This window comes from Vulpes lagopus, chromosome 5, assembly GCF_018345385.1.
Source record: "Vulpes lagopus strain Blue_001 chromosome 5, ASM1834538v1, whole genome shotgun sequence".
Taxonomy (NCBI): domain Eukaryota; kingdom Metazoa; phylum Chordata; class Mammalia; order Carnivora; family Canidae; genus Vulpes; species Vulpes lagopus.
This window is the reverse complement of record NC_054828.1, coordinates 108,997,329-109,022,772: the sequence shown is the minus strand read 5'-3', so window position 1 is coordinate 109,022,772 and position 25,444 is coordinate 108,997,329. Positions and strand designations below refer to the sequence as shown.

Below are 25,444 nucleotides of genomic sequence, written 5' to 3'. Positions count from 1 at the left end.
TCTCTCTCTCTCTGTGACTATCATAAATAAATAAAAATTTTTAAAAAAAGGCCTCTATGTATGCTTTTAAGACTCAGTGGGCAAGGGCAGGGATCCATCCATCTTGTCAGCACTCAAGGCAAGCCTCTTATGTAAGTTCCATTTGCTTATTAAAACTGTGACCTACGGGACACCTGCATGGCTCAGCAGTTGAATATCTGTCTTTGGCTCAGGTCATGATCCCAGGGTTCTGGGATTGAATCCTGCATCAGGCTCCCTCTGCCTGTGTCTCTGCCTCTCTGTCCCTCATGAGTAAATAAATAAAATCTTAAAAAAAAAAATGTGGTCCACCAACCCAGGCTTCTTTTTTCTGTCTCCCCACTGCCCTCTGAGTACAGAGGCCAGTTTCAGATCATACCTGGGAAGCTCCCCAGGAGCTTGCAAACCAACACAATCACAGAGCCCTAGAATGTTGGTAACGGAAGTGACCTCAGTGGCCACCCAGCCAACGCCTTTGCACAGATTAGGAAATAGACACCAAGAGGAAAGAAGACTTGCCAAAGGCCACATGTAAATGGGCAGCAGAGCCAGGACCAGAGCTAAGGCCAGCTTCTGCTTTTGCTTCTTCTCTGTGCTCCTGCTCGGTTTCTCACATCATCCCTGACCCAGACACCTCGGTCCCAGAGAGGGCTCCCAGCCTCCAGGTTGCTCACCTGGACCATCTTGGTGTGTAGGCCTTGGCCCATCTCAGTGCCCCCATGGGTCAGCAGCACAGAGCCATCTGTGTACACATGAATCAGGGCTCCTGCCTAAGGGAAGAGAAGGATACATAAAATTCAGTAAATCCTAACTCATCTTGAAGCTTGGGACCAACAGTGCCAGGGCCCAGGAGAAAGAGAACCAGCAGCAGTGTTCTGGATAGAAATCTTACACTACAACTAAAGCAGTGTAAATCTCGTGATGTAATGATGTAGCCCCTCAACAGCTGGAGAAATTTTTCCTATTTCTCTTGGTGTGCCTCTCATCCTCAGAGGGAAGGAGGTCAAATGTCTTTGTGTCCACTCTACGGATGAAGCAATAGGATCAGAAAGGCAGAGTAGCATCTGTAGCCCTATAACCCAGAAGGGTAAGAAGTAGAGGTTGATCTGAGACCTCTGAGTCCCATGCTGCCCTTATTAACCTGTGCCATTCTGGACAAACAGGGATATGCAAGTTCAACTTCATTTAAACAGCAGAGAGCCCCTCCATGCAGCTCTGCTACCAGTGACAGTGGCCCTTCCCTTGCAATGCTGCACACAGAGGGGAAATGGGGCCCCAGCCCAGTGGAGAGGGCAAAATTACACAAGGCATTTACCTGATTCAGAAAAGAAAGAGTGAAGCTTATTCCAAACTTGGTAGGAATTATACACAATCCTCTCTTCTTCCAATAATTCTCCCTGGAGAAAAAAGGAAGATTCTCATAGAACCTTCTCCATCACGTTTGTGTCAGCCCACACATAGTTTCAGACAACATCTTTGCAAAATTGGAACAAGGCATCCTCGGAGCTGCCCACACAGTACTTATCATACCTCACGTTGGGTAAGCCAAATGAGAAAGGTGGGATTTGGGTTCTGAGTCCTTCTGTACAGTTGAAGCAGGGCCCACTCCTGGACTTGAAAGTATCATCACTTCCCCCAGTGTGGAGTTTAGATGGGGTCAGGGTTCCCTGGTGATCTTGGACTCTAACTGTCCCAGGGACAAACTGTGGTTCAGTGATGATCATGGTAACACCTTCTCTGCGCTTTCTATTTGGTTTCCTGGGTAACTCAGTGAGGAAACAGAGCGAGTGTAACTATCCTCACTTTGAAGTTGAGGCCCAAGTTGATGGAGTGATGGCAAGATCACATTTAGAGACTCATGTTAGAGGCAGGTGTATACCTGTGGGGCTCTGAGTCCTGGACCCATGTGCCCCTAAGGTGGATGGATGTGTAAACACAAACCATACTGATGAGCTGTGATGCTGAGGGCAGGCTGTAAGCCCATCTGCCCCCAGGCTCAACACCATTTCAGTATCTTAAAGAGACGCTTACGAAAGGGGGAAAAAACTCAGCATCTTCATGAGCTACCTGTTAAATTATTAGCCTGGTATTCTGAGTTCAGCAAAGAGGCTATAGAATAGGAGACCCGAGAGAGCACCAGGACATCGTACTCCTCCCCTCCCGGTGCTTACTCATTGAACTTGTCAACCTCACTCTTCCGGGCGTGATACTGAGAGCTTGCTAGGCATTCCTCCCAGCACCTGGACAAGGTGAACCCCTCAAGCTTCTGGTTGAAGTGTGTCAGGTCCCCTTCCTTATACAGGTTTTTCCTCCGCACCTTTGCAAGGAGAGAAACACTCAAGACTTGCTGGTGACAAGGACAAGGGGGCACAGCCCCAAGTTTAGCTTCCGACCCCCTCAACAGCACCTGCCTCTCCTCTGCCCCCATGGGAGATGTCCAAGACACAAAGCCACGATCCCCTCAAGATAGGTTAACCCACTCTGACCCGCGCCACCAGACTCCCGGCTTACTTCCTCTGCAGGCAGCCCACAGGTCATCGCGACTTCACTCATCCAATACTCAGCAATGAGCATCCCCTGGGGCCCCCCAAAGCCCCGGAAGGCCGTGTTGGAGGGCAGGTTGGTCTTGCAGAGCCTCCCAGTGCCCCGGATATTGGGTATTTTATAGCAGTTGTCCATGTGGAATAGGGCTCGTTCCATTATCTGGAGCAGAAGAAATCAAAATGGGAGACAAAACTGGGCAGATTTCATTGGCGACAAAGGGATTTCAAGGGCTGTACCCTCTGTGTCTTTCCCAGCCCTGTTGGCTCCTCGGGCCCATGTTACTTCTTCCCAGGTGCTGCAGCACAGGACTCCTTACTGGGCTCCCCGCCTCTGTCTCTCCACCCTCCAACCTATGCCTCAAACAAAAATATAAGGTCATTTCAGGCCAACCACTTGCTTAAAGATGGCACTTAACTCTCTTTGGAGTAAAGTCCATATATCTTTCAGCATGGAATTCAAGACTCCTTACGACCTTCCCCCTGTATGTTTCTTTATCCTCTTTTTTGACTATATGTTCCTCTTACCTGATATGCCCCTCCTCAGCTTACCCACCTACTAACTACCATCCTCATTCAGCTCCTCCCTGGGGAAACCCTTGCCTCTTAAAAAAATAATAATAATAGGTGATTTTATGGATTAATTTTAAAGTACTTTGTATTCTCAGAGTTTTATAGTAAACAGTTTCAAGAGTCAAATACTTCTGCAAGGTTGTGTTATGCAAAATAGCAGCTCCCACTTTCCTTCCTTCTACTCCACTTAGAGTTCCCATAGCTCATTCTTTATCAGCGCTTTATGTTAACTTTCATATCTCTAAATAAGGTCTTACACTGAAACTTCTCGATGTTTTTAGTTATAGACTCTTACATTGTTACAAAAAAGGGGATTTCATTCCCACCTAACCCCCTTTTCCCCAAAACACATCAACTTCCTGTCCCCCATCCTCCCTGTATAATTATATTTTAATCTGATCAGCAGTCAGTTTGATATCATCCTGTAAACATACTGACAGCTAAACCACATAGTTATACTTGATTGCTTCTCTTTTTTTTTAAGATTTTATTTATTATTTATTTATTTATTTATTTATTTATTTGAGACAGAGCATGAGCAGGGGGGAGAGGCAGAGGGAGAGGGAGAAGCAGACTCTTCTCTGAGCAGGGAGCCCAATGTGGGGGTTGATCCCAGGACCCTGGGATCATGACTTGAGCTGAAGACAGATGTTTAACTGATTGAGCCACCCAGGCACCCCAACTTCTCTCTTTCTTGATAATATCCCCCCACCACCACACTGGAGCTGATAATTATCTTTACTTTTTCATTTTCTTAGTTTTCTATGCAATTATTACTAAGTCAACTTAAGTTTTCCCTAGTGCTAGAAATCTGCTCTCAATATGTTTGAACACTTTAGACTTCCAGCAGCCTCATCTTTTGAAGAAATTGTTTCTACAGCCTTCTGGACTACTCCAATTTCAACTGGCAGTTCAGCTGTCACTTGGGGATCTTCCCCTCACATTATCCCAGATTCTCTTTGCCTCTCTACATTGAATCTCCCCTTCCTGAAACCCATGTCTTCCCATTTCCTACTCTCATTTTATTGGAGTACATCCTCGAATATCTTCTCAACAAAAAAGAAAAGAGTATATAGAAAGAATATTTTTGAGACTTGCATGCCCGAAAAGCTTTTCTTGAACTCTCATCCTTGATTAATAATTCAGCTGTATATAGGATTCTAGGTTGGAAATAGGTTTTCCAGTTTCCCTCAGCAAAATCCCTGAAGGCATTTTACTGGCACATCCTAGCTCTCCAGTATTGACAAATCTAATCAATGTCTCTCCAGTTCTTGGAAATAGTTCTGTTTTTCTCCTTCCTGAATATTGTAAAATCTTCTTTATCCCCACATTTCTCAAGTTTGTGGTGATGTAACTTAGCATAGATCTATTTTCTTTGTTGTGCTGGTTATTGGATGGGCTCTTTTAATCTCGAAATGTATGCCCATCCGTTTGGGGGGATTTCCTGAGTCATTTCTTGATAGTTTCCTCCTCTCTCTTGTTTCTATTCTTTCTCTCTGAAACCTTGAGTATTTGGATCTCCTGGACAAGTCCTTGAATTTTGTTGTATTTTCTCTACTATTTTTCTATATTTTTTTTCTTTACTTGGGGAGATTTGCTCAAGTTTCTTCCAACTTTCCTGCTTTCAGAGTTTTAATTCACCAGAGTTCATTGTTATTCTCCTACTGTTCCATTTTTATGGCATCCTCTTCCTTCTTGAAGGTATAATAACTCATCTCTCTGATGAGATCAGTGGCAGCTTTTATTTGTTTGTTTGCTTTTGGGTTTGGTTTACTTCACTGTGTAGTCTCTCTCTCCCACAGGTTGCTTTTTGTCTTTGATTATTTCAGTCTTAGCCTAGATGCTTTTAGTATGTCTCAATTAATTCCATTTTCGCTTTCCCTTAGCACTCTATCAACTTGTACTTCTATTTCATTTTGTCTTTTATTATCTGTCTCCCCCCACCACACCATGAACTTCCTGAGGGCAGAAACAATGCCATATATTCTTTATGTTGCCATCCAAGGCACTCAGTAAATGGTTGCTGCATTGAATTTAAAAGCTTCTAAGATCTTTGGGGACAAGCACTGCGTCTTTTTCAACCTGATTTTTCCTACAACACCAAGAGGCATGTGTTGCAAATGCTGAGAATGCTAAATGTGTTTCTGTTTTTGAGAGATCTAAAGTGTGAAGTTTTCTTTCTTTCTTTTTTATTTAAATACTATAAGTTGACCAATTGAATTTCAAGTGTGAAGTTTTCTAATTGAGCCAGTTAACCCTTAGCAAAGAGGAGTGGCTGGCTTGGTGGGGGGAGGAGAGGAGGTGAGGATATGATTCATAGGAACTTCTGTTTTCCCTGAAATGTTTGACTTATTTTTACAGGAAGAATCTATGTGTGTGTAACTAGTATGGTTATAGAATTTAGATTTTAAAAAATTATAGAAAGCAGTACCACAAAGGTAACTGTTAATTCTTAAAATTAACAAAAATTCATGTCTACATAAGACTCATAGGAGAATGTTCACAGTAGCATTATCCATAAAAGCTGAACACTGAAAACAACTCAGATTTCCATTAGATTTCCATCAAGTGGTGAATGGAAAACAAAATATAGTCTATCCATATGATGAAATATTCTCAAAAGAAAAGAATGAAGGACTAATGCATACCATAACATGGATGAACCTAAAAACATTATTCTGAGGAAAAAATGCCAGACACAAAAGATTACATAGTATATGAGTCTATTTATATGAATCAACTATAAGAGAAGATCTATAAACACAGAAAATAGACTGGTGGGTGTCTGGGCCTGGAGAGGGTACGTAAGAACAGGAGTTGCTATAAGAGATCTCTTTAGGATGATGGAAATGTTTGAAAAATAGATCATGATAATAGTTGCAGGACTCTAAATTTACTAAAAATGATTAAATTATGTACTTCAAATGGGTGAATTTCATGGTGTGTAAACTATGCTTCAATGAAACTGTTAACTAAAAAAAGAAGAAATTCAATTCCTTACTTAGGATTCAAACATCACAAAAATGTGTTAAATAGGAAATGACAGTGAGTGTGCCCCTTTGTCCTACCCAATCACTGTTTGGTGTATGTTCTTTTGGAATTTTCATATATATATATATATTTTTTTTTTCATGTATATATATATACACACACATATATACATATGTATATATTACAGAGGTATATGTTAATTTTACATACACATACACGCACTGTCACCATAGTATGCATAAAGTTTTATAACTAATTTGCTTGCCTGACAAAGTATCTTGAAAAAGCAGGAAGAGTTTCCAATCAAGAAAGTAATTTGATTATCTTTGTGCTTTAGAAGTAAGCCAAGAGTGGAGAACCTAAAAGTGAGGACCAATAGGGAGGCTACCACAATGGTAACAGGCAGGAACAGAGGGTGGCCTGCGCCAGGCTGGCCTCCCAGTTACTCCACCCGCCCCTGGGAGGCAGAGACACACCCTACTTACACTCTGGGAGAGATCCAGGGTATTCCCAGCATTGCTGTAGTGCTCCACCTCCAGAGCCACCACCTTCCCAGTCTTCATGAAGCCAACCTGATGAGAAGGGGAGGGGTTTCTCAACAGTGCCCTTCCTCTGGTAACCCTTAGTCATCCCTGCCCACTTGTGCTACTTGGAGGAAGCAGAAAGAACCAGACATCACACCATGAAAACAAGGTCATTGGGGCTTAACAGGTGAAGCAGAGAGGAGCTAACATCTCTCCAGTGATGTTCCATGGCTCCTCAATCCTGGACACACCTTCTCCCCACACTCCTCCTTCCCTCCTGGTTTCTGGTTCTGTGAGAGGGAGTGAGGAAGCAGAGAGGGGAGGGCAGGCAGAGAAACTGAGAAAGATACTGGAGACCCTCACAGCTTTGGGCCGGCAGACAAGTTACACCCACACAAGCATGAATGTGCTTTCACATTTTTCACATCCCTGACCCTATGCAGCCATCAGAACAAACCTTTAAAGGCCAGGCCATCCCATAAGTGAGGAACTGGGACTCAGAAGACCTAGTTACTTTCTGTGGGCACTCAAGAATTTCAGAATAAGGAAAATATGATCCCTTTGGGAGAGTTCAATCATGAAACAAAATCAGACCAGGTCAAAGGGGAGATGTTAAAGGCCAGCCCATGGAGAGATGGGCTCCCAGACTGGGATCTAGCAGGTTATACTGTGTTTAGAGGGACAGGGACCCAAAAAGGGACCACCCCACGGAGGAACTGGCAGTGACCAGCCATCCGTGGTCTGGCGGAGCAGGTACCCCACACTACAGGCCCTGGGCAGCTTTATTTCTCATTGAAAATCACTAAGCACTAAGCGGTCATTCTGATTTTTACATCAGGCAGTGAATACATTCACATTAGGCCATTCTGTAGGGATTTACCAGGGCTGCTGAAAAGTCACACATCTCTCACAGTTGGATAAAGACCAAGGATGGACCAGAGCAAATTCTCAAAAGGCATAAATGCCACATTGGGACATCCCTTGGGAGGTGGCCGGTCAGCATCACCCCTCTATGTTGCTGTTGGCTGATTTGAATTTTTCTCGTTACTATTTCTTCCTTGAACTTCTACGGGTAGTCACGAAAAATGTTGAGAGTACATCCCAGGATCCTTAGATCTTCATCCCCAGCTTTCTTGATGAGATGGCACTGTCCCTCCCATCCCCAACATAGTTCCCAACATCTAGAACCTTGTATTTGGCTAAGAAGGGATGTCTGCCACCAGTTATCAGCATGTCCTCATCACGATCCAGCATGCAGCGCACAGGGCGGCCAGTCCTGAGGGAGGCATCAGAGGGTTAGAACACTGGGAGCCTCTGCAACAGCCCAGTCCTGTCAGTCTCAGGGATGAAAACAGCACTGGAGACTTCTCTTTCCACCTGGCACTGGAGCGGGTCTGCTCCACCTCTAGCTGTCTAGGAACCGTGCTGGACAAGCCAGGGACTATAAGGCTATGAGATGCGTCCTTGCCCTTGGGGCCCTCACAGCCAGATAAGGGAGACAAGACATGGATCCATGCATGGAACACAAAGAAACAGGTGGTGTTACCCTCAACCCAATGGTCAAGAGTTCTAAAAACAGAAGGCTGTGAAAATGCAAAGCAGGGGGAATCTACTTCTAGAAGGGGGAAATCTGGAAAGCCTTCCTAGTAGCAGCAGCCTTATTCTCCTTCCCCGGAGCTGGCAGGGAGGACTCACTTGTATGCAGCCAGGGCTACTACCGTGGACACCAGGGTGCTCCGGGTCTCTTTCCCTCCAAAGCCTCCTCCCATTCTCTTCACTCGGACCAAAATCCGGTTTATTGGAACCCCCAACATGTTTGCCACGAAGGTCTGTGGACAAAAGAAAAATCACTTGCCCTGAATGCATCACTGGGACTTACTTCAGGCCTGAGCTGTCCCGCCGGACATCTATGAACCTAATTACTGCTGTGGATATTGAGATTGTCCTTGATTTCAGAAGTGCCTCCACCACCTCCCCAGGCAGCCCTTGAGCTGAGGGTTCTGGGAGCCAGCACTCATTAGTCACTGCAGACTGAATTCACTTGTCTTTAACCAGTGAGGGGAGTGGCTGGCCACAGCATACTCTCAGAGCCAAAGTTCATTCCATCTAGCCAGGAACTGTTGAGTTGTGAGGGGAGGATCAGTCACCCAAAACGCTGCCCACCACTGTCGCATTATCAGAAGTACAGAAACAGGAAATATTTGAGCCGCCACAAATAATGTAGTGGTCTCTGTGGCTACCACTTAAGCCCATACCCTTGTTTTACAGAGGAGGAGCCAGAGATTCGATATGACTTGACCAAGACCATATATCACTGGAATGATAAAAGCCAACACTTACCAGGCCCAATGCAAGTAGTAACACCTAATCAGTACACCCTACCAGGCCCATCTTGCAGATGAGGAAAACCAAGGAAGGCAAGGTAATAACTCAGTGACACCAGCTTGTTGGTTGACAGGGTCTGGTTCCAGGTCCACGACCCTCAAATCCCCTCCTCCCCAGTCCAGATCACCCTCTTCCCATAACCCACACTGCCACACGTGCTCTGCCAGACACTCCCCAAGTGCCCTCCCCCGGCCCTGGAGCTGACCCACGGGACACCTACCTGGGTCTTCATGGTGTTCTGTGTAGACGCAAAGAGCTCCAACTCCCCTTCCTCACCTTTCGGGACGGCGATGGTGCAGTGAGTCTCCAGGTAGAAGTGCTCTTGCCCACCTATGTACACTTCGCCTGGGGAGGTAATAAGACACCCACATTGATCCCAAGTTTGCTGAAGGAGAGCACACCCACCGTGTACCAGGGACCATGTAGGAAATAATTCCAAAAGGGGTCTAGTTGGCAGCCCTGCACCACATGGGAGCTGTGGGCCTAACTCCACGGTGTGGAGGTGTGGGGAGGAAGAGTGGTGAGGGAGAGTCCTGGCTGCACATGGGTGAGGACAGCCTACAGGCCTACAGGGGGCGGCCAGGATCTGTGGCCACTACCTTCTCTGATAGTCTTCCAAATTCTACATACTACCAGCTCCTGAGAATCGCTTAGGTCTATCTAGCCTAGAGGCAGGGGGGCAGAGATGAAAATGGCAGATGGTCTTTCCCTGCCGTCTACTGTTTTGTTACAAACATCAGAAGGACTCTTCCAGTAAATATTCACTCCCCTGCTCCAAGACCCAAGGTCCAGCCCTTGAATTTAATTTGTAACCCAGGGCCAGTCCATATCTGGGACTGCACGGTGCTGGCTATACCTGAAACAACGTTGTCTGCTTCTGAAAACCCCTTCGTGAGTTCTCCCTTCTCGATCTTCAGCTCAGACCCATAAAAGGAATTGTTTTTTATAGCATCCTGAGGACCAGAAAGAAGCTTCAGTGACTGGACATTCAGAGGAGAAGGAAGGTTGTTTCCAAACCGGGAAGAGAAACTGCTGGAACTCCCTCTCTCTTCTCACACAGATATCTCTACTAATGCCTTACAGACTTAAAGTAAGCTTGTGTGTGACCCCAGGGATTGTATTCCTCCACTTCCTCAGAGATAGGTGGACAGCCTTGGATCTTGAGGAAAAGTAGAGTCCCTCAAGGAACCAATGGGAGCTGGCACTGGGAAGGAGGAACCTAGTTTGGCCACTAATGAACAGACTCTGATATCATGATGGGGACATACAGTTTCAGAAGACCACCCAAACCTGGGGCTGGAAGAGATGTAAAATTTCATCTATTGCTGGAATCCTCCCTAAAGGATCCCAGTAAAGGTGCCTCCAGGGACGGGTGGCTCACCCCTTTTCATGCAGCTCTTTCTCAGTTACCTCAATTGTAATAATGGCTGGAAGTTCTTCATAGGTGATTTTCACCCCCTGAGCAGCTCTCTGTGCATGTTCTGGAGTGTCAGTGACCACAGCACCAATGATGTGCCCAATACAAGTCACCTGGGAACAGACCCAGACAGTTAATGAACATAACATTCTCCTCACAAAACAAATTATTTTTGGATTGTTCAAAAGGCAAAGGAAGTCCAGGCCCCCAGAGTTTTCTTAAGGTACATTTCAGGAATGCCCTGGGGTCTTTTCATGTCTTTGTCCTACTATTTAGGATTATGTGCTTCTTCATGTGTTTAGAATCAGTGGAACTGGAATAGGACTTGGAGATTACTAGTATCAGAATGGCAAACTCACTTCATCTCAGAGACCAATTCTGCTGATTCACTACTGGCAGATTGTGGAGAAGTCGCCCAGGGTGGAATGTGGTGATTGACATGTTAGCCATGTCTGCTGTGAGCAACAGAATGAGAGGCATGGCAGCATGAAGTCTATCTATTGATTCAGATCAACTCCAACACCCTTGTTCTTCAGGTGAAGAGATGTAGACCCAGAAGTAAGATCACAATCTTGCCTTGATGTATTGCTAGACCACAACTAAATCTTAGCCCCCACTTCCAGTTTCATTTCCTTCTACCACTTCCTTTTGCCTTCTGTCTCCAGATTTACACCAAAAGATTCTCGAAGGCAGCAATCATGTCTTATACTCCATCTAGATGCCTAGGAGCAGTAGTTCTCAAAGCCTGGTTCTTAGTCTTGATGACCCATACACCAGTTTTTTGTTGGATTTATAGAATAGAGATTGTCATTATTTCATTACTTAATGATTCAGGTCCTTCACAGGTCATTTTCTTCCAACATCCCCCAAAACATAAACAAAAAAAATTGTCCAATTCATCACGTTGGAATACAAGGTTTCGGGCAGCCCGGGTGGCTCAGCAGTTTAGCGCCACCTTCAGCCCAGGGAGTGATCCTGGAGACCCAGGATCGAGTCCCACATCCGGCTCCCTGCATGGAAGCCTGTTTCTCCCTCTGCCTGTGTCTATTCCTCTGTGTGTGTGTGTGTGTGTGTGTGTGTGTGTGTGTGTCTCATGAATAAATAAATAAAATCTTCAAAAAATAATTTTAAGAAAGGAATACAAGGTTTCTGAAAAGAAAACTCCACACAGTCTCTGATGGTTATCTCTTGAGGATGCTGTCAAGTTGTTGACTTAATTGAGTAGTGCTATGGTGATTACACCTGCTAGCAGCAGTCTTAGAGGCTCTTGAAGTTTTTAAAAGCAATTTGTTCTTCTGTCAAATGGAGTTCTTGTATCTCCATGGTTATAGCTTTGGATTCTCTCCTTCATTTGTACATTAATAATAAAGTGAATCTGCCCTTCAGCAACCCTAGTCTTCTCCAATTTGCATTTGATTTGTATTGGAATTGTAAAATGACTGCCTGAGGACTATCCTATAAGTGTATGGATTTTTGTAGCCACCATCTTGAGTGTTTGGAAAGTTTTGTGTGTGTGTATGCAGGAGACTTCCATATATGGTTGAAATCGATAGATGAACTTTTGTATAAGTGAATTATCAATACACATAGTGATGATATTGTGATTTCTATTCTAGTTAGTTTGTTTGCCATATTTTTATTTTCTTTAAAAAGGATCTTGATATTATACCCTTAAGAACCTAATTGGTAGTTCAAAAACAATCACCTGTCTTGTTTTAATGCCACTCTGGCCAGGCATCATCCTACTATGTGCAATTAGCAACCGTCAGTTAAATAGACAAGTAAACACTAAGTGAAAGTTTAAAGTGCCACCAGACAGACTTTGTCCCTTTACAGATTGTTCTTCACCCTGGCCAATCAGATGATGGCCACAGTATGTGCAAATGTGGAATCCCTTCAAGATCAGGATTTAGACGCATGAGCACAAATTACAACTTGACTGCTCATTCCACTAACTTCATATCTTTAAAAAGCCAAGACATACCTCATCCTCTGCAAAGATCGTTTCATCCTTAAAAATTCCAGTTTTATTACTCCCAGGAACATCATTAAAAGAAAGAAAGCAAACGAACCCTGGCACCTTCTCAGCTTCTGAAGTATCTATGGACCTGCAAGAATGAGCACAGTGAGGGGTCCAGGCAGGAAACCAAAGCAGAAGACCCATCACCCCACTGGATACCTGTCCTCAATTGAATTCCTCCCTTCTCCACCTTCTATTCTATTCTATCTTATCCCATATCCTATATTCTATCCTATTCTATCCTGTTCTGTAAACGCTAAATGCTTACCCTGGGAAGGTCACCATGCTGAGTACTGCAGGGAGGATGGAAGATGAACAGGACAGCTCCCTCCCCCCCCCACACACGGAGCCTCTACTAGGGAACCAAATCAGAGTGAGTAGCATTTACTCTTGAAAGCTTCTGCTCACCACTGATCAAATGACCCTGAACATCGTCACACAGCCAAATTCTTCTCTCCACCTTCGTGGAGCTATCCCAGGGCAGCAGGGCACCCCGGCCATCAGCAGGCCTGAGAGGAAGAACTCCTGGAGCCTGTGTCACTGTACTTCTAACTGGCCCAGGCCCCCATGGGGAAATTAGCACAGAGGCACCTCAGAGAATAGTATAGAAACTACTCTGCACACCAACCAACTTCCAAACAGGCAATCCGCATCAGAGCTCCAGAGAGTCATTGTCATTGTTCTCAGTTTACATTTGGGAAACTCAGCTAGAGAAAATTGAGTGGCTTTTCCAAAGTCACCTAGCCAGAGAGCAGCATAGCTGGGGTTAGGCCCGAAGTGAGGTTAGCAAAAGCCCAAGCCAGGTGCACTTCTGCTGTATCTCATTCCCTTCCAAGTGCATGCAGCCAGAAAAGCCCGGATCATTGCATTTACTACAAAGCCCCATACCCATCCTCCTACATGCATTCATACATCCCTCAGATGGAGCAAAGTTTTCTGAATGTAGACAATGGGTATCATGGTCAGCGTGCTCAGTATGGGCTCAAGACAAGGACAAAGACAAATGAATCTACCCTATAGCTGGTAACTGTATTTCTTAAACTTTTTTCCCCCACAGAACTAGAAGAGTTTACTTATCTGTTAGGTTTTGTCTGTGTCCATGTTACCATTCCCAGAGCCTGTATCCAGGTGGCTAAGAGCAGCAGAGGAAACACCAATGAAGAGGAGACTGGATTCCCTAATGCATGCAGCCCAAGGGAGAGTTTCTCTGCTCAGCAGGCCATGTGTCTAACGGCCACCAGCAAATCACATTCAGCCTCTGGCCTGAACATCCAGAGGCAGTACAGCCCAGTGCTAATGCTGCCTGGCTTCAAACCCCAGCTTTGCTGCAAACTCTGGCTTTGCCAACTCTGTGACCTGGTGCAAGTAACTGACCATGCTTCTGCCTATTTCCTCATCTGGAACACGGAAATAATAGGACCTGCCTATAGGGTTGCTGAGAGGAGTAAATGTGCCAATATATGTAAAATGCTTTAAACCAGGCTGCTGCAGCAAATATTAAGTGCCATATGAGTGTTGATTATTATTATTATTATTATTATTATTATTATTATTATTATTGAGGTGGCAATTCTTGTCATTTGGTTTCTCCAAGTTCAACAAACAAGTATGAGCCACTCTTCTCTCCTAGGTCCTTTGCGGACTCTATCACTGATCCTTATGCAAACATCCTATTATGAACAAGGAAACTGAGAGCTTACATATGCAGGCCAAGGTCCAAGTTGCAAAGCACAGAGGCAGGGACACAATCCCAGGTCCATCAGACTCTCCTCCCCTTAGTACTGACTCAAGTTCTCCTGAAATTTTGCACCAAAGTTTAGCCCAATTATCAAAGTGCAGATCTAACCGACTCCTGTTAAAAGCTCCTCCCTGCTTTTCAGACCAAGCATAATCTCCTGGTTCAGCACTCCAAGGCTTTCCTTATCTGGCCCCTATCGATACCTCCAACGTCACCCCCTCACCATCCCAGGAATCACTGAGCCCCTAACATCCCGGGGTCCCCTCCCATGTGATTTTAAGACAAGTCCTCGTGTTCCTCTATAGACCAGAAGGCCCCAGAGGAGCCTCCCAGAGCCCTCCTTCCTGAGTATATTTAGGACACTCACTTGATCTTGGCATGGGCCCGGGTGCTGGTGACCAGTCGGAGGGATAGCTCGTTCTCATAGCGAGGGATGTCATCACAGTACACAGCCTCCCCGGAGGCCTGCATGGCCGCAGCCAGGTGGGGCAGGGGCCGGCCCACCATGTCCTCTTCAGACTGACCCTCAGGCACCTCCTGAAACAATGTGGTCACCAGTCAAGCTGAGCTGCAGAGGACACTGTTTCCCTACAGGCCCAAGGAAAATGCAAGAGCTTCAGGCCGAAGCAAACCTGAGGAAGGATGGGGGGGGGGGGGGGGCGCGGAGGGACACAGGGCAAAATTACAGAAAGGCAGATAAGAAGTCATTGAGAAGGGTGCCATAGTATCATTATACAGAGAAACAAAAAATAAATTACTAAAGAGGAACCTCTATGTCCATTCACTGGGGGTTGAGTAAAAACATTATGCTCTATGCGTACAATGCAATAGCACACAACTGTTAAGACATCCTTTAGAAGAATTTTAATGAGAAGGAAAGAATACTCATGTTAAATATAGAAACAGGACATAAAACATTGTGTGTGTCTATGAGCATTTGAATTCTGTAGGGAAAACATACATTTTATAAACGTAGTATATACATGTCCATATATGCATAGGAAAAACTGGAAAGAAATAAAGAAGAATATAATGATTTTTCTCTTGGAGGTGGGATCTTTTTGTTTTCTTCTTCATGTCTTTCTGTACTTTCCAAATGTTCTAAAAATTATTTTTTTTATGATAGTCACACACAGAGAGAGAGAGAGGCAGAGACACAAGCAGAGGGAGAAGCAGGCTCCATGCACCGGGAGCCCGACGTGGGATTCAATCCCGGGTCTCCAGGATCGCGCCCTGGGCCAAAGGCAGGCGCTAAACCGCTGCGCCACCCAGGGATCCCCCTAAAAAGTATTTATAATAAAATTCTGTTTAAGAGTTCTTCCAAGTAATAATAATAATGGCCAATATTGTATTGAATGTTTAATATATGCCAGGAGCTATCTAGCTATTTACTTGTACAAACACATTTAGTCCTCAGAGCCATCCTATGAAACAGGTGCCATCATTATGCACACTGGCAGATGGGCATAATTAACTTGTCCAAAAGGCACAGAGAGGAAGTGACCTGTCCAAGGTTATAGTTATGACACAGCAGAGCTTGGATTCCAATCCTGGCGGTCAGACCCCAGAGTTCATACTTGGGACCACCATACTCTAGCCAGGGGCCACAGATTGTGGCCTGTGGGTCAAACGTGGCCCACTGGCTGCTTTTATAAATAAAGTTTTATTGGTACACACATTCATTTATGTATTGTCTCTAGCTGTTTTCATGCTACCATGACATAGTTGAGGAGTTGCAACAGAGACTGTATGGCCTACAAAACCCAAAATGTTTATGGGAGAAGCTGAACCTTGACCTAGTGCTTCCCAAAAAGTTGCCATTGATAGAAAGTTGTTGTTTTGTTTGTTTTGTTTTGTTTACATGGTCAAGAGAACTCCTGGCTTTTCACATCAGCCCCACAGAGGCACCAGAAAAGACAAAATGGAAAAAAAAAATTTTTTTTCTTTTTCTTTAAGGAGCAGACAAAGATGAGAGTAATCCCAAGAGAGAAATTTGAGTAAAGAAGAGAGAAAATAGCTTCGTTGACATTAATACGATTCCCATTTTCTTCACTGGATATTTATGCAGAGCACTAAGGAGCTTTGAGCACCTATACAGAACTCAAGTTGGTCACTCACCAAAAGGTCAGCATCATCTGATATGACCTACAGGGGCTGGTGATATTAGCCATACATTCTGTATACTCACTTGGAAGAGCTGGACGTTGGCTGGAGGGTCTTTCTGAAAGAGTAAGGTGGCACTGGCATAGGTGGGGTCCAGCTTCCCACACTTCTGTGGAGGCAAGAGAACCGTGGTGATCGTGACTATTTCTACCACTGATCCCACCCTTGATTGTCCCCAAAGGGTAGAAGTTACAACTATTCCCCTCATCTCCTCATTTTACATTCCTTTGAGTTCTGGCTGGCTCTATCTTAACATCAGCATGCAGGCTTGGGAGCTCAGTAGTTAATAACAGCCTCAGCAACTCCCCCAACCCTGCAGCCTGCATGGTGAATGGTTTGTACTTCCTCCAACACACCAAATGGTTTCTCTCCCTCCTGCATTTATTATGCACACTGCTCTTTCTCCCCCAGCCTTGCTGGAAAAGTCTTCTTCCTCCTCATTTCTGTGGGAAATATGGTATGGGAAACATGCACAATATAATCTCAACAGAATGAAGGGGGACATAAAACACAGCATAAACACAGCATGACCTCGAATCTGTTTAGAATGTGATATGTTCCAGATCAAAAGCTAGGAGGATGACAGGTTTGTAGATAGGTGGATGCAAGGACATACAGAGATAGAGAAAACAGAATGACAGACAGATGGACAGATAAATGTAGGGAAAAGGTCAGAGAAATAAGAAAAAATAGTAGCAGTAGTTTTCTGGGGGATCTGAGAGAAGAGTAAATTTAATTTCAAAAAAGTTAATTTAAAAAGTTTTTAATTTCTCCATTCAAAAATGTTTCATTTTTTAATTTTCAATTTTAATTTTTATCACATTTCTGTGTTTTTTAAGTTTTCCACAGTAAGTTTATTGCTTTTGTAACCAGAAGAAAATAAGTATTATGAACGTTTTTCAAAGAGGGATTTCAGTCAGCTGTCCCCACATCTGTGGAGCCTTCCCTCCTTTGCGCTACCCATATCATCTTCTCAGTTGTCACTCTAGCCTGGCCTTTATTGACCAGGTTCCCTGCCACACAAGGCTTCCCCTTAGTGCCTGGCGCAGTGTTATGTATAAAAGGTACAAAATAAACACTTGGCGAACCAATGTGGGGAGGTGGATTCCCGCTCAGCCGTACCCCCTCCAGAACGTGCACCCTCACAGTGACCACTGGGCCCCTGGCTGTAGCAGCCCCACCTCCCAATGTCGTTTCACATTCTACCTTCCCTTCTCACTCCACATTCCCATTCTAACTACAAAACCACAGTTGCCTCAGCCAGCCTCTGGAAGGGTCATCTGGTCTACCCATGCCCTTGTGCAGATTTTTCCAGCCAAGAGTTCAAGACAGTTGTGACCTTTTCGAGTTCTTAGGTGAAATAATGACTGCCAGGACCAGAATCTATGTCACTGATGCCCAGCCCAGTGCTCTGCCTCGTAGCCACCCTGTTGGCTCCCATTTCCATTTGGCTCCCTGGGCCATGAGTCCTTGGTCCTCTCTTCTCTACCCTCAGACGTCAGAAGGGAGGAGCAAATTGATCACCTGGTCCACAGGTGAGTCCTCCTCACTCAGACTGGTTCCTTAAATCCCCAAACAAGAGTCCTGCACAGAGTCTGTATCTTGCCACCATCCCCACCCCTATACTCACATCTTCTAAGTTCCCTCTCTCCAATTTCTGAAGCACTGTCAGGTAGAATTTGAAGAAGAAGCTGAGGGTGAGGGTCCGCCGAAAGTCCACCATGCCGCCAGGGGCATCGGGGGACAGCTTCAGCTCCTCTGCTAGGCCTGCACACACGTTCTGCAGCAGATCCTCATTCCAGAAACTGCCAGAGAACAAGTGAGAGAGTGTCCCTATCTGGACCTCAGAATCATTTGCATGGGCTGCTATGTACAAGGTGACAGTTGTCTGAACCTTGGTTCCAGATTTGGCTCAGATACTTAGAGTTTTGTAATTTTGGGCCAGTTACTTGCCTGAGCCTCAAGCATCCTCATTTTTAAAAAGAGATTCAATAATTTTTTTAAAATACCACCAAAATAATAGTAAAATCTGTTGAGTCCTTATCATATATACTAGGCAAAATCCTAAGTGCTTTATATGAAACATTACTTTTCATTTCAATTTAAAAGTGTACCAAGGAAAATTTTTAGACACATTTTACCAATGAGAAAACTGAGGCATGAGAAGGTTAAGTAACTTGACTCATATAACCCAGCAGGTAAGTGTTGGAGCCAGGAATTGGAACCAAGGAGCCAAACTCCAAAGGTAAGCTTTATTTATCCGTATGGTCATGGTAAGGATTACAGAGGATAGTGCCAGTGAAGTGCATGGTAAAACTGCTGCCCTATCCTAACAGTAGTAATAGTAGCCATAGTAGCCATAGTAGCCACATAGCAGTAGTAGTGGCAGGAGTAGCAACAGCAATAGTAGTAGAGGTAATACTAGCAGGGGCAGGAACGGTAGTAGTGGTAGTAGTAGAAGCAACAGTAATAGTAGTAGCAAATGCAGAAATAAGAGAAGTAGTAGAACAAGGAGAAGTAGCAGTAGTAGTAGCAACAGCACCAGTAATATTGTGTTTCATTTCATGGTAGAAGTAGTGGCAGCAGCAGTGATACTATTAGTTTAGCAATAGTAATAGCAATAGTGGCAACCGTAGTAATAGCAATAGTAATGGCATTAACATTAGCAGCAACAGTAATGCTATTAGTAGTAATATTAGAAGTAGCAGCAGTAAAAGTAGTAGCAGTAATAATAGTATTAGTAGTACAAGAGACTGCAGTAATAGCACCAATAGTGATAGTAGGGTTAGCCACAGTGGTAATATTAGAGTAGTGATGGTAGTAGGAAAAGCAGGAGCGATAGCATCAGGAATGGTAGGAAGAGTACTGGCAGTAACAATAGGAGTAGCGCTAGCTGTACTAATTGTAGTGGAAGCAGCAGCACTAATAGGAATAGTAACCGTAGTTATGGCTGTTGTAGTAGCGGTAACAGCAGTAGTGATAGTAGCAACAGTAGTAGTAATGGTAACGCCGGTGCAGCAACAGTGATGCTATTAGTAGTAACCATGCTACTAGGAGCAGTAGTAAATGGAGCAGGGGTGGTAACAGTGGTCACAGCAGTAGGCATCGCCAGTAGTAGCAGCAACAGTAGGACAACTAGGAGTCATAGCAGCTGTGGTGGTTTTATTTTGCTGGTGGCTCTTACTTTTCCACCTGCTTCCGTGTGGTCTTGAGAGCTGAGATGGTTCTGTCATCCATTCCGCCATAGCAAAGGGCCAGCTCCTTTACCTGTGTGGTTCCTGGATGGAACAGGACTCTCATGCCACTGGTCACCTTGGCTATGTCATCTTCCCTCCGAGAGGCCTGCTTGAATGCTGAGAAAAACTCACCCTAAAAAATAATCAAGGGGTTCTTGTTTCCCATCTTGTTTGGCAAGGACTGCAGATGGCAACGCTGCAGCATTGGGGACACAAGGAGGGATAAAGGGACAAGGCCATCGCAAACCCGGAAGGGGCCGGAGGGAGGAATCAAAGATCCAAGCAGAACCAAGACATTCTCAGGAGGAGTTCCACATAACATTCCCAGAAGCTGGGAAGGGTTGGGATTTCTCCCTGGTAGTCAGGAAAATTGAAAGTCTGGGACAAAGGAGAACGGGCTGCTCTCAACCAACAGGTAGGAAGAGGAAAGACGTTTTCTCAAAGGCTCCTCAGAGACCCCCAGCCTCCCCATCTTCCCATCCCAATGCCCAGCCTCTGAACCACACAGCATCTGAGCCTCCCAGCCTCTGTGGGGCTGTGCCAAAACCTCCACTTTTGGCACAGCCCCAAAGCGGCCTGACTGCCTCTCACGCAGATACAACGAGATGCCAGAGGGTGTCTGAAGCACACCTTCAGCTGGCCACCTGCGCACATGCTCTCTCTAACTTGTCCCTCCCACTGGCCTATTGGCTACAGTTAGGAACCTTGCTTCCTGAAAGAATGAGTCACCCTAAGAAACAATAGCTATGTTGGTGCTTTGCACATCCATTCCCCCTGGGGTTAAGCCAGGCCCTCTCAATAGGAGGGGAGCATGAGTTGCTTTCCAGGTGAGAGCCATCTGATAGCAAGCCCATTCTGTGCCAAGTTCTGCTCGAGGTCTGAACTCACCACAAATTCTAATTAACATCAAAGGCAGAAGTTTAAGGGAAAATTTAATGGAGAAAGCACAATGAGGCCCATTGTGGAAGTCTAGCATGGCCACAGGCTTCTGTTCCAAGAAGCCACAGAGACTTCTCTCAACCATAAAGCTAGTCTAGATCCCTGATATCAAACACTGTCCTGGGACAGTGAGCCCAGAGTTTGAACTTGGTTCTGGAACAGAGGTTCCAGCTGCTCACCTCCAGGACCGTGCCAGTCCACGGTGACATTTCTGCTGGGGTACCGTGAAATGTCAGTGTCAGATTGGCAGCTGTTCTTTTTCAAGAAATCCTTCCTAATTCTGGGTATAAAAATCTCCTTTCTTTTATGAAATGTTTTTGTGAATGTCTCTATCTGGCAAAATAAAAACTGGACGGTGCTGTCTGTATTCTCATCCTTCCCCAACTCATAATTAAATAAAAGAAAAAGATACTGATCCGTGAAATACAAAAACTCTGGGAATCACTGCTCAAAATGGTCTATGAGTACAAGCTAGGAAGTCATGAAGAAACCACCTTGGGGACAAAATGCCCTTACTTTCATTAGCATTCTCATTAAGGAGGCCAAAATTAGCAAGGGCAAACATGCCTTGTAACACTCACTCGAGCACTAGCTGGGGTGAGACCCATAATACTCTCTATTCAGGCTGGTTTCACGGCCTTGCACAGATCACTTTTCTATGAGGCCCATTACAGAATGTGTGGCTGCCGAGGGAGGAGAGAATCACACAGATGAAGACACCACAGTCCCCAAGGAACAACAGCAAGGCAGCCAGAAGTGCCCAGACCTGCCTCAACAGGGCAGAAAAACTGCCCATGAAGCAGAAATTCAACTAAGCCAACCCAGAGCAAGGTCAGTAAATAAACACCTCATCAGCATGAGAGGGCCTGAATCAGCTTCTTCACTCAGCAGTCAAACCCCTGTCTCCTCTGACCTGGGGCAGGAATGCTCCACAGCTGGACGTGTTTCTGAAATCGTGTTCTAGCTGCCAGCTGGAGCTCCCCACTGGCTCCTAGACATCTCCTGGGAATCTGATGAATTCTCGATTTCGATCTCCACAATAACCTCCACAGTGGGTCACATTGTGCCCATTTTATAGAAGAGGAAATTGAGGTTCAGAAAGTGGAACCGACATGCCCAAGATCACATGTCTAGCTGTCGGTTTCACAGTCCAAGCCATGCCCTATGTCCCCTACCCTGAAACTCCTCACTGTCCTAAGAGAAATATGGTTGGTTAAAGGCAATGTTCAGAGACAATGTTAAAGTTGAGAGATGCTTTAAAGGTTGGTCCCCAGGGCAGACTCTGGTCTCTTCATCTGGCGCCTAGCCCCGGTAAGAGTGATTCGGGATACAACTGAACATCTCACCTCCCTGCTGTAGGGGATCTCGATGGAAAGCAGGATCTCCTCCGGAGCTAGTAGAGTCTTCCTGTAGCCAGGGAAGAAGGTGTGGTCCATCCGAACTGTTCTCTTGATGCCTTACAAAGCCAGATGCAGAGAGGCCAGTGTGAGAAAGCAGAGAACAATCTACCAGTGAATTCCCCACCCTGGTCTCTAGTGCCCACAAACAGAGGGAGTTGCTGGCACATTGGGGCCAAGGTCTTCTATCCAAAATCCTTACTCAGTGGTGTGCTGGTACATGTTTAACAACTGATTATGTGTGGGCAGGGGGAAGCCCTGAGTTGTGGTATTTGCTAGCTTCTACAGTATCAACATTCTTACTATAGCCGATTTCAAGCTACCAAGTGACATCAGTGAACATGAAGTTGGAAAGGTAGCAAAGAGTTGACACAGCAGGCCTACCATCTCCTGAAAAGCCTGTTTATCAGTTGGCTGTGGGCTGTCCTCCGAGAATGTGGATTTCAGCAGAGTTCCCACCATTCCGCAGTAGGAATGACTCACTGTGTCTAAACTGTTCATATAAACAGCAGGGTTTATGCTGAACACTTGCCTTCCTTTTGAATTTCTGGGCTTTTGGCTCGTGCCAGGCAGAGCTATGTGACCACCCCCAATAAAAGCCCTAAGTGCTCAGTCTCTAAAGAGTTTCCCTGGAAGACTGTACTTCACATGCCTGATTATGATGTAACTTGTTTTTGAGGGAATTAAGGGTGTCCTGTGTGACTCCATCGGAAAAAGGCTCTGGAAGCTTATGCCTGGCTTCCTCCAGCCTATGCCCTATGTCCCTCTTCACTTGGCTGATTTTGCTTTGTATCCTCCCACTTATGAGTCATAGCCATGAGTACAATGATATGTTGAGTCCTCTGAGTCCTCCCTGACCTCCCATGAGTCATCAAACCTGGAGGTGGTCTCGGGGACCCTCAGACAAGGAAGATGCACAGCAGCATACTGTGATATAGCATTTCCACTCTACAGCTATAATGGATGGGAATAACCTTAAGAGCATGGACAATAGTAAAATAGACTAAAATAATAGACAAAGTGATGAATTTTTACTATTTATTACCTTTCTTTTTAATGTCATTTATTCTACTGTAATTTTATATAATTCAATTGTTAATTATGGCCATGTTTAACAAACACTCAGACTCCCTAAAAATCCAGGCTGTGGCGAGCCTGTGCATTCCATCTCTAGCACAGCAGTGGGTAAGGCATCTGCACAACAGAGGCTGTTGTGAATTCTTTTTTGTTTGTTTGTTTGTTTGTTTATTCATGAGAGACACAGAGAGAGAGGCAGAGACCCAGGCAGAGAGAGAAGCAGGCTCCAGACAGGGAGCCTGACGTGGGACTCGATCCTGGGACCCAGGATCACATCCTGGGCCGAAGGCAGGAGCTTAACTGCTAAGCCACTTAGGCATCCCCTGTTGTGAATTCTTAATAAAGACATGGTCCAACTCTCCTGGCCTCCAACCTGGGTATATCTCCCTTGCAGTTTCCAGGGATCCAAACCTTAGGACAGCCAGGTTATTGAACTTTGGGCTCTGTCTCTCTGGAAAGTGACCTATCTTATGATACTTCCCCACACAGTCCTCCTTCTCGACTTCTGCATGATGTAGCTCTCACCTCTGGACACGATGGTCAGCTTGGCCTCACTGGCCATGAACACAGGATTGAGGTCAGAGATGGGGCTGGCATTGATGATGTTCCCTCCAATGGACTAGAACAAACAGAAAGTGTGTGAGAGCCCAGCCCACCCAGGAGAACCTTGCTCTCACAGCTGGCTCCTGACCATGGGCATGTGGGTGACATCTGCTGAAGGCACAAGACTAGCACCACTCAGGCATCCACGACAATGTTTGAGACCCAAACACTTAGGATTGGATTTCAGGTCTGAAATGTACCAGTTGATGACCTGGGTCAGCTCCTTTAATTTGTTCAATTTCGCCCCAACTTTTCCTGAAAGAGTTGAGGTGGTTTTTTCCGCGATGCACGCAAGTGTTTCCTGAAAGTAGATTCCAGCCAAGCTGGGGAACTCAGTGGAGATTTCTGAGCTTCTGCCTCCTCGTCCACAATAAGAGGTGACAGGGGCTTAGGCTAGGGTGAAGGAATGGGATTGGGCTTTTAGCTTTGGGTTTTGTTCTTATGGAAAACAACAACAAAATAGAAGAGAAGGGGTGGCTTTCCACTCAACGCCATCAGCTGCCTTGAGCCTCCAATGGCCCCCGGTATGAGAACATCGTTAGCAAACAGGGAGCCTGGGAACTAGTCTGAAGTTTGGTTGTGAACGGTCAATGGCTGGACCCCTCTTTCCTCTCGGACAGGGGCAGTCTCCCTCTGGTTCTCCTCTCAACCCTGAAAGGCAGTCCCCCCTCCCGATTTGGCTTCTCCCTAACTAAAATCTCATCCACTTGCTGATAGCCAGCCAGAGTGACCCACAGGCCACCTTCATCAGAAGCACCTTCGGGCCTCCAGCCCAGCCCTACGGAGTCAGAATCTCTGAGAGTGGGGCCTAAGAATCAGCATTTTCACAAGCACCCCAGGCAGTTCTAAGCACCAAAGTTCAAGGCCCGCTGGGTCTTCGTCAGAGACCAGACCAGCCCCCACCGCACCCCCACCTTGTGACAAAGGCCTCATATCTTGAGCTTTGGGGACCCCTGAACAGGGACTCACCGCCACAGACTTGACCTGCTTCCCAGCAAACCAGCGCAACTGCTCCAGGACACCTTTGAACACCTCTGTTTTGTAGGCAGGAAGTTTGTTAATGGCATCGTGCAGTGTCTTTTCCACAGTGCTCAAGGGGCAAGCAGCTCCAAAGGAGATACCTGGAAACACAAGCTCAGAGTAACAGTGGATCTCTTCCCAGCTCAGAAGACACTTCATACACAGCTCCCAGGACACTCTACTGGTCTCTGTGTGAGGCTGAACCAGATTTCACGTCTTTACACGGATGAGGAAATGAAGGCCCAGAGAGTTAAATGACTTGCCCAATGCCACAAGGCTAATTATAAGAGCCAAGACTCAACCACAGGTCTCTTGATTCTACAACCAGAATGCATTTCTCTCTAAACCAGTGGTTCTCAACTCAATAAAATCAGATATCTGAGGGTGAAGTCGTAGCTTTTTTTAAGAAGCACCCAAGACCTCTGAGCACTGACCCCTGCCCCATGAGTGATTCTAATGTGTAGCCAGGACTGAGAATGACTATTGAAAATCTCACAGCCCCCTTGCCCACTGGCACCCTACTATGGATGCTCGGGGGAGGAAGGCAATGAAGGGTGCCCCTTCTCTCCATACAGGGTGACTCCAGAAGAAGCAGGGAGCAGTGAGAGTCAAAGAAGTGGCTTTCCTGGCACCTCCTATGCCCCCATGTGACACATTCCTGGCATCCCAAGCCCTCCCTCCCTGGGCTCAGGGCAAACTTCTCCTTACCCTCCAGACCGTGCTCCACTGCATTCAGCTCAGGGATCCAGGCTGGGCAGACAATCATAGGAAACAGCCTGTTCTTGAACTTCATCTCAATGCCT

General features: G+C 45.6%; 1 protein-coding gene across 3 annotated transcripts in view; it reads right to left on the bottom strand.

Annotated features, from left to right (window-relative positions):
* The window catches only part of XDH (xanthine dehydrogenase), a 60,361-nt gene that overhangs the window by 12,009 nt on the left and 22,908 nt on the right, over window positions 1-25,444 (bottom strand). For 2 of the 3 annotated variants that reach the window (XM_041755364.1, XM_041755363.1), the window contains exons 10-28: window positions 25,350-25,442; window positions 24,591-24,742; window positions 23,544-23,637; window positions 21,891-22,000; window positions 19,554-19,738; window positions 18,000-18,174; window positions 16,395-16,478; window positions 14,574-14,743; window positions 12,433-12,556; window positions 10,442-10,561; window positions 9,888-9,984; window positions 9,252-9,376; window positions 8,342-8,475; window positions 7,835-7,922; window positions 6,608-6,694; window positions 2,530-2,721; window positions 2,190-2,335; window positions 1,334-1,415; window positions 693-788 (exon numbers count right to left, since the gene is read on the bottom strand). In XM_041755364.1, the coding sequence (XP_041611298.1) occupies window positions 693-788; window positions 1,334-1,415; window positions 2,190-2,335; window positions 2,530-2,721; window positions 6,608-6,694; window positions 7,835-7,922; window positions 8,342-8,475; window positions 9,252-9,376; window positions 9,888-9,984; window positions 10,442-10,561; window positions 12,433-12,556; window positions 14,574-14,743; window positions 16,395-16,478; window positions 18,000-18,174; window positions 19,554-19,738; window positions 21,891-22,000; window positions 23,544-23,637; window positions 24,591-24,742; window positions 25,350-25,442 (2,354 nt within the window). The remainder of the gene's footprint in view (window positions 1-692; window positions 789-1,333; window positions 1,416-2,189; window positions 2,336-2,529; window positions 2,722-6,607; window positions 6,695-7,834; window positions 7,923-8,341; window positions 8,476-9,251; window positions 9,377-9,887; window positions 9,985-10,441; window positions 10,562-12,432; window positions 12,557-14,573; window positions 14,744-16,394; window positions 16,479-17,999; window positions 18,175-19,553; window positions 19,739-21,890; window positions 22,001-23,543; window positions 23,638-24,590; window positions 24,743-25,349; window positions 25,443-25,444) is intronic. The other variant, XM_041755365.1, reaches the window with a different exon arrangement.